The sequence below is a fragment of the Varanus komodoensis genome, unplaced genomic scaffold (genome assembly GCF_004798865.1).
Source record: "Varanus komodoensis strain SLA01 unplaced genomic scaffold, ASM479886v1 scaffold3, whole genome shotgun sequence".
NCBI classification, from domain to species: domain Eukaryota; kingdom Metazoa; phylum Chordata; class Lepidosauria; order Squamata; family Varanidae; genus Varanus; species Varanus komodoensis.
The window spans coordinates 50,773,172-50,785,508 of NW_025335761.1; the positions used below are offsets into that span (position 1 = coordinate 50,773,172).

Here is a 12,337-nt window from a genome sequence, read left to right on the forward strand (position 1 = left end):
CCAAATTGACTTCTCTGCTTAGCGGAGTTGCATGCAAATGATTCATGCCTTTTTTGTTTTTTCCTGAAGGGGAGCTTTACTTCATGTCAACTGGATTACCCAGTGCTACTGCTCCTAATGGAGTAGTTTACAAAATGGTCGACACTTCCCGGTAAGCCTCAGAGCATTTTTGCTCATAAACATTTGAGCCATCTGACAGAGGGGGAAAACGGCTTTTTGGCTTTGCTTATTCAGTGGTTTGATTCTTCCATCTAACAGATGGTTACAAGCAGAACATGGATGGTTATGTATTGGGAGGATATCCTTCATTGGGGTTGGACTTGATAACTTTTAAAGTCCTTCCAACACTATGGATCTGTAATTCCCTTATGTGTTTTTTAATTTTTATCAGGAGAGCACCTCCAGGGAAATGCCGTGCTGAGCCTCTACCAGTAAAAGTCAAAAGCAGGCTTATTAAGTTTTCTCCAAAAGAAAGTGAGTATTGGAAACCTATCCCAACTGATATTTACAGTGGGGACTGAAATTCCAGTTTGCACGAGAACTTTTAATGAGTATCTCTGGTTTCAAGAGGGTGAGCTAATGGGATGACAAGCCATAGAGTTGCAAATGCTAAGAATGTTATTGATTTTATTGATTTCAAGTTATTTCTATAGATTTCAAGTTATCAGTCTCCAATGGGGAAGCTAGCATGCCAGAAAATTGACTATTCAGATGACACTGGAGTTCATTCTCACAAATAAGCTGTATTTTATTTCGATTCTTTATCGTCAGGTTTGACTCCTTTGGCTCCTGTTTGTACTTAGAAGGCAGGCAGACAATTTTTTAAACCTGAAACGCAAGATACAGAATGAAAGCTGAGGAAAAAGAAATATTTTATTTACCCCAAGGTCTTCCAAGACTGCAAGCAATCTGATATGCAGATAGTGATGCCTTTACTACCAAGGGCATAATCTTATATATGTTTAGGCAGGAAGAAGTATTACAACTTCTAGCAAGCCCCAGCCATCTGTGCACAGGGTTGTGCCCTAAAGTGTTGAATGCATTTCAGTCTGCACGGGGCAAAATGTGGCTGATAGAAGCACTGCTGTTATCAATGGATTGAGTGTACCTAAATTGTTATCTTTGCTATGCGTAGTAATATATTGTTCATTCTCTGTAATCAGTGGTGTCAAGCAGAAATGAACTGATCCTTTCAGAAAAGCCCTGTACTCTTGAGAAATTTGTTTAAATATATTGCCTGCACCATGCGATTAACCCTGAACATCCTTTCAGGCAAATAAATAATAATCTTAGGGATGAAGAATAAAACATTAGCAGAAAAAATCATTCAGTAGCTTTCAGAATCTGTGGGCAAGGAAGTATCTGTTCACTTGCCCATTGCTTTCTTATTCCCAAACTAAAAAGGGAAAACTTCTCTTTTCACTAACCCCTGCATGCGCAGAATTTTTTGTGGGTTGTCCAAGCAACTTCACTCCTTTTATGCACATTCCAGTTGCAAAGAAGAATAAGCAGTGAATGTTCCTGATTCCAGCCACTACTAAATGAGAGAACAACTAACACAATAGCAAGCTGATGCTTGCACAAGTCTAGTAGTAATGAAGGCCACAGCATGACAAAAGAAAAGACCTTGAAGATACTTTCTGTAGAGCTGGTAGAAACATAGTGAGAATTGTTGAATGATGAAATCTTGAGAGATAAATATCCCAGCCATGAAAGTTTTCCTGTTTGGGATGTGGGCTTAACAGTGTTGTTCCATGTCCCATCCTTGCATGCTTCCTGTGGCAAATGAGTGTGCCATTCATGCACTGCAGTGTTGCTGTGCTTCCTCTGAAGGCAGGGAGGATCAGGTGGAGTCTGCACAGGGCCAGTGGAGTTTGTGCTGCTCCATTACAATGGGTGATGCGCAGCTCCAGCCCGTCTTACTCTGCCATCCTCCTCTATGTTGTCCTGCAAGAGTCCATTTTCAGTTTGCAGGTGGGGTGACAGGGAACCCCTTGTACTCAGGTGGGAAAAAGGAGGAAGTTGGGGTAGCTCAGATGGTGGAAACTGCCTTTGGAAACCATCTGCAAACTTTAGCTGGCCCAAAATAAGGCAGCAAGTTTTTTTCAACAAGGCTTGGCAGCATGTTATGGCATATTATTTTCTCATCTGCATGGGCTACCCAGCCATTTCTAGGGTCAATTCAAAATGCTGATATAAATATTAAAAGCTCTCAGTAGTTCAGGGCCAAGTCACTTGAAGGTTTTTCTCCTTCCAGAAGATAGAAGAGCCTTGACCTTAAGCTCATCTTTACTGATCCTTCTTTGGAAGCTTTTGCCAAGTGAATTGAAGTGGGTGGCTCCTAAGAAGGCCTTTTCTGTTGTGGCACCCCAGCTGGACGACGTGCTGCACAGAGAGGCTTATTTACATTATGCTCATGTTGCAATTTACATTATGCTCATCTTGCAACCAGGTCACAACCGTCTCATTTTCCCAGAGCTGGGACATTTTAGCCCTTTAAGGAACAATGCAGTAGAGCTGGCCATAATCCACAGTGGATGATGGGTGTCCTGTGCATGGTGGGAGGCATGCACAGGTAAAGGTTGACTCTTCACATCTCCCACCATGTGAACATTCGAGGAGCCAATTTTGGTCATCTCAGTGTTCAGCCTTCGAGCAGGTCAGAAGGCATATGAGGTGCCACCAGGATGCTTTGTATGCTGGCAGGGCATGTCTCCTCCCTTCCCTGTCCCCAAAAGCCTGTCTCTGAGGTTGCTTGTGATCTCAGCGCCACAGCCAGCAGAGTTCTTTCCACAGCAGCTGCAAGGGTGAGGGGAAGGCACTTCTGGTTCAGAATCTCAGCAAGTTTCTGAAGTTGGAACTGGGACTCCAGAAATTCCTATGGCCATCTAGACTCTTTCCAGCAGCCACAGGATTGCACCGAGTCAGTTTCTGTTCTTTTAAATTGGTTAGTGCATTCTGGATCTTTTCACTGCTGCAGTGTCTTATTTTCTGTTTTATACTGTCATTTTAAGCATTTATTTTATATTGTATCATGTTGTATTTTCTGCTTTTAATTGCTGTGAACTACCCAGAGAGCTCTGGCTGTTGGGCGACAGAGGAAACTAGTAAATAGTGGTGTCGTGGTTGAGGAGCAAATGAGACTGGTGGTGAGGATGCAGTGCTGAGCCACCCGTAGCAGCTTGGCCAAGCTCCTTGCCAGGGCTGGTGCTAGCCGTGTACAAAGCACAAGGCAAGAGGACCTTGTTGTTCCGGGCTGTGTGCACTGGCCCACCTCCATGCAACTCCTTGTGCCCAAGCAACGGAGGCAATGCGTGGCCGCTCTATTTCTTCTCCCTTAACATTTATCTTCTGGTGAGGAAAAAAGATGGAAGAAGTGATGGGATAACACAGCAGGGCTAAACTTCCTCTGTGTTTCCCTGTAAAATTCTGCAAATGAGGCACTTCTGTTATTTACTTACTTACTTTATTCATTAAAAAGTTTTTCTAACCCATCCACCACTAGCATCACAGAATGGCTTACAATATAAACAGATGGAATAAAATGAAACACCACAGCATCCAGCAGTTTGAGATGATAACACCCCAGTTAAAATCAATTAAACCTTAAAATGACAGGAAAATAAAAAGGTTTTCACCTGACACCCAAAAGAGTATGATGTCAGTGCCAGGCGAACCTCTCTGGGGAGCGTATTCCATAGTCGGGGTGCCACCACAGAGAAGGCCCTCCTCCAGCTAGTCACCTTCCTAATCTTCAAGGAGGGCTCCCAGAGCAGGGTCTCCGCCTCAGATTTCAAGGGGCGGGAGGGCACATAGGGAAGAAGGTATAAGAGCCTTGTGGTGGATTGCGACTCTGCTCTCCATTGATAAAAGGGCTGTGCTCACGGAAGGTGCTTTGATCCAGTTCTTAGGAACTCTACATTCTTTCTGTTGCACTACAGCTTTCTCCATTCATTAGGGTTCCTGTCTCTCTGTGTAGGACTTGCAGAGAGCAGAACAGGCTCTCTGGGGAAGAGGGGATGGGAAAATTCATTTCCACAAGTTACGGTTCTAAATGTGGCTCCACCCTCTCATTTGGAAGCACCCTGGGGGACCCAGACTGTTCAGGAACTGTAAAAAATGTAAACACTTGCCTTTGTTTTTCTCTTGTAGAGCTTATAGTGAAAATGCCACCCCAGCGCCCTAAGACAAGAGCCACTACCAGAGCCCCGACAAGGAGCAGAACAACAGCACCACCACGAGCCACAACTCCTGACTGGTTGGAACAACTCTTGACCCTACTAAGAAATGAGAACAGAATGCAGATGACCACTGTAGCACCAAGGACCAGAGCTCCAAAGCCCCGAAAGGGAGGAAGGGCTGGGAGAAGAAGGGGGCAGAGAAGGAAAAATAAGCCCACGGGTGTTCCTGCACGGACACGGAATGGTGCAGTCCGAATAATGGATGGCAATGTGAAGGGGAAGGACCAAGGGAGAGTCGAAATTTTTATCAATGGACAGTGGGGCACCGTGTGTGATGACCTGTGGAACTCAAAAGCAGCTGCAGTGGTTTGCCGCCAGTTGGGCTACGCTTTTGTGACCAGGGCAACCAAGAAAGCAGAATTTGGGGAGGGCCATTCACTTCCTATTCTTCTGGATGATATTCAGTGCACGGGACATGAGAAGAATCTCCTGGAATGCACACATGCAGATATTGGGGTGCACAATTGTAACCACAACGAGGATGCAGGAGTGATTTGCAGTCATGTAGATGTTTTTTGAGGCTGAACAGCAGGGGAGAGAGCATGGGATGAAGCTATGCTGTTCTTTTTCATTAAAAAACATGGTCCAACCTGGGAGGTTTATCAGATAAATTGAAGATATAGGAGGCATGATACCTGCCTACCAGATAAGCAGAAGAAATATATTGCTTGTAAAATGACCACACCCATAAACAGTGGTTGCTTACCATTTTACAAGCAAAAATATATAACAAGCATTTTTAAAGATTTGGTTCCATTGTAAATAAAGAGAAGGATCATGCTGGATACCTTTGATTAAAAATCGAACACTGGACAGATAGCACATGCTGGCTTTATATTACTTTGTAAAAATATATACTTTGTGATCAGTCCATATCTTAGTATGTTAATAGTAGGATGATTGTGGAAGAGGCAACAAAAAGGGAGCCTGCTCATGTACACATGATCACTACTTGGGGTAAATCTTAGACTTGTCCTTTCAGGCCAAGCTCTAGTGAATTCCATGGGACTTAACTGAGTTTAGGACTGCTGTCTCACTGATGTGGACCTAAGGGAATGCCACAACCTAGTGAAAAAGCATTGGACTTGATGAGGATGTGGTCAGACATTAGATAGGCTTCCACATATGAGATAAAAAGCAAACATGGCATCATAGATCTCCTTAAAATTGGAGATCTATGAAGAACAAATTGGGGATTAATTAACTCACAACTTGCTGTGAATTGTGCCATCACCATTTGAAATATGAACCCGTGGCATCAAACCTGGACATTGTAGGTTAATCATGGGTTAAAACAATTCACTGTTAACCTAGATAGTACTGTAAGTTAACTCATAGAGTCCGAGTTCAGACATCACAGAGGAGCCTCCAATCAGGCTCATTGGACATGGCATATTTGAAAAGACAGTGGCATATGACACAGCAGCATCTTCCAACAGCTCCATGACAGGCAGACATCCAAGCACCTGTCATTCTTCCTAGCATGAAATGCACGGATGGGTACATTGTGGCCCTTCAGGTACTACTGGGCTACAGCTTTAATCAGGTCTATAGCCAGAGTGAGGGTTGATCAGAGTCGCAATCTGACAATAGCTAGAAAGTTACAAGTCACCCTATTCCTGTTGTAGTGGAAAAATGGTAATCCTGGCACCTGTGGAACAGCTGCCAGTGCTAGTTTTATTCTGCAGAGTAACTTGCAGAATTGACGTAGCAGATAGAAAGTACTCAGCTTACTTGCATCAGCGGTTAGCACTTTTTCCTCATTTTTTCCCCAATGTATTATTGTAGACCAAGAACCATCTCTGCCTTCTGAGGGATATAAAAATGGTATGCAGTACAAAGACTGTTTTGTATTTTGTACAAAATACAAATGATGTTTGTATTTTACAAAGATTGATACAAAGATACGAAATCTTTATGATACAAAGATTGTATTTTGTACAAAATACAAATGATGTTTGTATTTTACCAGTGTGTGGCCAAATCTGTCCAAACTTGTGGAAGGTCAAGAATATCAATCTGACCATATGGTACTTTGCTGCAACCCCTTTAAGAATTACAAAATGTGCAACAAAACTAAGAACCAGCAAAAATAACTCAAAAGGATCAGGAGAGTGAAGAGAGAGAATGAGACACAAGCCCTGGCAATCCAAAAGCTTGGTGAATGGTGGAGCAGTGATGAGGTTTGAAGTGAAGGCATTTTCCATGCTAGTCCTCAGAAATAAATCCCTGAAGGGAGCTCAAAACTGAAGGAAGTTGTAATGAGTTGTATCAACAAAATCAGTTTAGGAATTTTTGGCCACTGGGAGCAGCTCACCTGTAACATTTACTGCCTAATACTAAACCACATCACCCCAGTCCAGAACACTGGACAGTTTAAGGTGCAATATAGCATTGCTACGCAAGTTTCATTTCCACCCAGCTACTTTAAGGTTTGTTGCAAAATTTAGGCTTAAATTGAAGAAAGTAGTGAAAAGCAGTAGGCCACTCAGGTATGACCTAAATCATATTCCTGATGAATATACAGTACAGGTGACAAACAGATTTAAGGAATTAGATCTGATAGACAGAGTGCCTGAAGAACTATGGACGGAGGTTCGCAACATTGTACAAGAGGTAGCAACTAAAACAATCCCAAAGAAAAAATGCAAGAAAGCAAATTGGCTGTCTGAGGAAGCTTTACAAATAGATGAGGAAAGAAGGGAAGTGAAAGGCAAGGGAAAAAGAGATACACCCAATTGAATGCAGAATTCCAGAGACTAGCTAGAAGAGATAAGAATGCCTTCTTAAATGAACAGTGCAAAGAAATAGAAGAAAACAATAGAAAAGGGAAGACCAGAGATCGCTTCAAGAAAATTGGAGATATGAAGGGAACATTTCATGCAAAGATGGGCATGATAAAGGACCAAAATGGCAGGGACATAACAGAGGCAGAAGAGATTAAGAAGAGATGGCAAGATTACAGAGAAGAACTATACAAGAAAGAGCTTAACGTCCCTGATAACCATGATGGGGTGGTCACTGACCTCGAGGTGGACATCCTGGAATGTGAAGTCAAATGGGCCTTAGGAAGTCTGAGCAACAACAAAGCTAGTGGAGGTGACAGTAGTCTAGCTGAGCTATTCAAAATCCTAAAAGACGATGCAGTAAAAGTGCTACACTCAATATGCCAGCAAATTTGGAAAATTCATCAGTGGCCACAGGATTGGAAAAGGTCAGTGTACATTCCGATCCCAAAGATGGGCAATGCCAAAGAATGTTCAGACTACCGCACCATTGCACTCATTTCACATGCTAGCAAAGTTATGCTCAAAATCCTACAAGCTAGGCTCCAGCAGTTTGTAGACTGAGAACTACCAGAAGTACAGGCAGGATTTCGAAGAGGGAGAGGAACTAGAGATCAAATTGCCAACATACGCTGGATCATGGAGAAAGCTAGGGAGTTCCAGAAAAACATCTGCTTGTTTGACTATGCTAAAACCTTTGTGTGGATCACAGCCAATTGTGGCAAGTTCTTAAAGAAATGGGAGTACCTGACCATCTTATTTGTCTCTTGAGAAATCTATATGCGGGTCAAGAAGCAACAGTGAGAACCGGACACAGAACCACTGATTGGTTCAAAATTGAGAAAGGAGTTTGGCAAGGCTGTATACTGTCGCCCTGCCTATTTAACCTATATGCAGAGCACATCATGAGAAAGGCGGGGCTAGATGAATCACCAGTTGGAATTAAGATTGCTGGGAGAAATATCAACAACCTCAGATATGCAGATGATACCACTCTCGTGGCAGAAAGTGAAGAGGAACTAAAGAGCCTCTTGCTGCGGGTGAAGGAGGAGAGCGCAAAAGTTGGCTTAAAACTCAGCTTAAGATCATGGCATCCGGTCCTCTCACTTCCTGGCAAATAGATGGGGAAGAAATGGAGGTAGTGAGAGATTTTATTTTCCTGGGCTCCAAGATCACTGCAGATGGTGACTGCAGCCAAGAAATTAAAAGACACTTGCTCCTGGGGAGAAAAGCTATGGCAAATCGGGACAGCATACTAAAAAGCAGGGACGCCACCCTGTCAACAAAAGTGTGTATAGTCAAGGCTATGGTTTTCCCAGTTGCACTGTATCATTGTGAAAGCTGGACCATAAAGAAGGCTGAGCGCCAAAGAATTGAGGCCGCTGAATTGTGGTGCTGAAGGAGACTCCTGCGAGTCCCTTGGAAAGCAAAACGATCAAACCGGTCAGTCCTAGAGGAGATCAACCCTGACTGCTCTCTAGAAGGCCAGATACTGAAGATGAAACTCAAATACTTTGGCCACCTAATAAGAAGGACTCCCTGGAGAAGAGCCTAATGCTGGGAACAATAGATGGCAAAAAAAGAAGGGGACCTCAGAGGATGAGGTGGCTGGATGGAGTCACTGAAGCAGTCGGTGTGAGCTTAAGTGGACTTGGGGAGTTGGTGGACAGGAAGGCCTGGAGGAATGTTGTCCATGGGGTCGCGATGGGTCGGACATGACTTCGCGACTAACAACAACACTTTAAGGTCTGCAGATAAACTGAAAAAGAGCAGGGAATTCTACATGAGGTGGCAAATGTCAGTTTAAAAAAAAAAAAAGTGCTTTGATCCATTGCAGCACTGTTGGTGGAATAAGCACTGTCATGATTTGCTGGAAAGCCAGTATAATAGCACTAACTGGGCTTCCTGGGGAAGGGAGATGAACCATTCTTGTACTGGGACACCGTATGTACAGGGATGTTCTATGGCGCACATTCACAATAGAAGGACCTAGCTAAAGATGTCTTCCGCTCAGCTTTGCACCCTCCAGTTTTAGCAACCACTTAAGAGGGCACAGTTCTGATTTGATGTAATTCAAACTGGGTTAGTGACTCTTAATTGTTTGCAATTTTTAAGCTGTCCTAATTCAGTCTAGCTGCTAGCAGAAGAGGAGCAGCACTGCCACAGTAAAAGTGGTCTGGAGAGTGACAGAACATGGGCAAGGAATGGGCAGTGCTTTGGGAAAAGAACAAATGGATAGCAAGACTTTCCTCCTCGAATCCTCAACTCCTGAACACATACTTTGAATCCATGGATTTTGTTGCACTGTTGACTATAAAACTGAAATAGCAGTGGGTGCAGAAAATTATATAAAGAACATGACTCAGTCTGAGAAAATAGGCTGGAAATTCAGGCTTAAGGTTGTTGAGGCCAGCATGTTTTTGATGCATTATGCAGGGGAAGGAAACAAAGACATCAAAACATGAGTCAAAAATGCCCTGGCCTAGAGCATCTTATTTCCTGGATTGTTAGACTCAGAAGGAGCCTGATTTCAGTTAATGATGTTTCTGACATTTTCTGCTTCACTGAATGTTTGGAGGAGCAAGCCTATTTTATGTAAGGATCAAAATGCTGATGCTTTCTGTGTTTTCTTAAAAGACAAGGGTTTTTTCTCCCAGAAATAGTCCATTCAGCCTGTCACCAAATGGTCTAAAAGGATAACTCTTCGCCCTGTATGGCAAACTGAGACAATGACCAGGTTCTGACAACATGAGAACCCACATTCAAGGCTTGGGTGTGGGTTGTTGAACCATGGGTGGCTGAAACGTACTCTGAGCTCAGCCAAGATAGTAAGCCATAGTAAAGAATCCACAGTTCACAGTTCAGCAATAAACCATGAGATTTCTTCATGTGGTTAACGAGGCTTGTTAGTGCAACTAACTGTATGGACATGGTTTCTTCAGCATGAAAGCTCAGGGCATAATCCTGCTCTGAGACACAATTCTACACTGCCTAGGGAATGCTGGGAGTTGTAGGTCCTTTTTCTGTCTAAACATCCATAGGACCATATCCTCACATTAAAGCTACACATCATTTCTGCAGAAATACCACTATATTCTATAGAGCTTTTCTGATAACCATACAATCCTATACGTGCCTACTCAGAAGCAAGTCCTACCTAGTTTAATAGGAATAAGTCCTGCAGAACTCAATGGGTGTACTTCTGAGTTCTCCTGTATAGGATTGAACTGCTAGAACAGAGTAGAACTCATTGAACAACTTTTAAAAATATTTTCCAAGACAAGCTGAAACCCTAAACCTGCTTTTTCCTCAGACTTAACTTCATGGTAATTTTCTTGATTAAATACCAGCTTTCACAATTTAGTATCAAGACTTACAACATGACTACTCTGAAGCAGAACTGGACATTCCAAAAGTTTTGTTACTGGAGAAATACATTCACATAATCACTCTGCTCCATTTTATTTGGATGCAGAAATACATTTTCCAGGTATTACGGCATCAACAGATTAAATAGTTCTGCAACCCATCTTTTTCAGTGGCGTATACTAGCTGAACTCAATTTAGTAAAACAAAATAATAGCCTCTTAGTCTCACTGTTTGTATCCTATTCTGGTATGAAAACATGTATGCATTAAAAAACTTAATTGCAGTACTCCAGTTAACCACTTAATTATGAATACTAATTGGCTGGTTGGTTGACTAAATTTTCCTATGAGAAAACTAATTCACAGCAACAAAAAGCATACTTTGTTTTTATATGATACATGTGTTATTTTACAAGACATCAATTTAAGAACTTGTTTAAGTAATTTCTAGAAAAATCTGTTGACATTTCTACCTCTCTCATAATACTAGAATCCTGGGATTTCCTAAGAAATTAACTGAATTCCCAAGATGTGTTCATACAGCACACATATGAAGTATTACACACTGTATGAAGAATTTCTTCATAAACTGCTTGGTTAAACTATGAGAGAAGAAAATTAAACTATTTTGACTTTGAGAAAATAGGGTGATGGCCACTGACTGAAATAAGGGTTTGGATAACTTCAAAGAGGAGAAGGCTATCAACAGCAACTTGTTCTAACAGATACCTGCTGCCTCTAATATAAGAGGGGGTGTACTAGGTACACCACTTTAGAGGGTGCTGTTGCGTTTGTATCTTGCTTGTGGTTTTCCCGTGGACAGCAGACTGGCCACTGTGTGAACAAAATGCTGGACAAGATGGACCAGCCTCAGCCAGCATGGCTCTTCTCGGGAATAGTCGGCTCCATGGATTTATACTCGGACTCCACTTCACCTCTTTGGAACATGGTTGTGTGTGCCAGGACAGCCAGCATGGCTCTTCCATAGAACTGAATGGCTGGAATTTTTCTATGAGAAATGTCCACTTGCTAGTGGAGGATGCGTTTGGTGGGGGATGCACACTGGGGCCGCTGTGCCTCCCCTGTGCATTCCTTCCCTGGGGAGGAGAGAGGGGAGGCAAGGCCAAGAAACTGGACTGGTGCACAGGGTGTCTCCTGTGTGTACCAGCATGTCATGGAAGCAGTTGGTCTTCAAGAACTGGCGATAAAATCGGTAAGTCCTCTATCACTGGGGAGGGTGCATGGGATGGAACATCCACAGGCTGCATTGGGAAGCCCCCACACACCCAGAAGCCCCCATTAAGGATGAAGAAACCTCTTCTGACCAGTGGGGAAAATTCATGTCAGAACCCACGTTAAAACCTGGAAGGCACAGTTATGGAGGTACCCATTATTAATCGTAAATGTGTTGCAACTTCCTGCTTTCTTGAATGAGACATCATCCCTCTCCACAAAAATGGGAAAGCTTTATTTAACCTTCAGCCAAATCCCCTTTTATAAAGCACTTTCTTTCTCATGCCTTTTTCCCTTCAGATTTGCATCAAAAACTATTCAGAAAAACTCCAGGAGTTCTTCCAGACAAGACTTGTAACCCAGAATAGCCATTGTTTGTTCTCCCACATTTGATGGAGTAGCCACATGACTTGAATACTGCTGATTTTAGCAGGAAAACTAGTTCTTTATTCAGTGTCATGTAGAATCATCTTTAATCCAACTTTCAGCTGACAGGGAACAAAAACATTTTCACTATATTAAATGTGGAAGAAGCTTGCATGGGATGCTTTATATTAAGACCCTGAAAAAGGACTGAGGCCGCCACTAGATGGCAATCCCACACTACCATGCTTAACTCCAGCAGGACACAACAGTGTTAACCTGACAAAAACAACTAAAGCATGTGGCAACTTCCAAGTTTAGTATTTGGCACCTTCAATGGTTCAGT

General features: G+C 42.7%; 1 protein-coding gene across 1 annotated transcript in view; it reads left to right on the forward strand.

Moving 5' to 3' along the window:
- Nucleotides 1–5,063, forward strand: part of HHIPL1 (HHIP like 1) — a 40,997-nt gene extending 35,934 nt beyond the window's left edge. The window contains exons 7-9 of the mRNA XM_044435849.1: nucleotides 70–151; nucleotides 392–474; nucleotides 4,153–5,063. Coding sequence (XP_044291784.1) covers nucleotides 70–151; nucleotides 392–474; nucleotides 4,153–4,760 — 773 coding nt within the window. The 3' untranslated portion in view covers nucleotides 4,761–5,063. The remainder of the gene's footprint in view (nucleotides 1–69; nucleotides 152–391; nucleotides 475–4,152) is intronic.
- The last annotated feature ends 7,274 nt before the right edge of the window (nucleotides 5,064–12,337 follow it).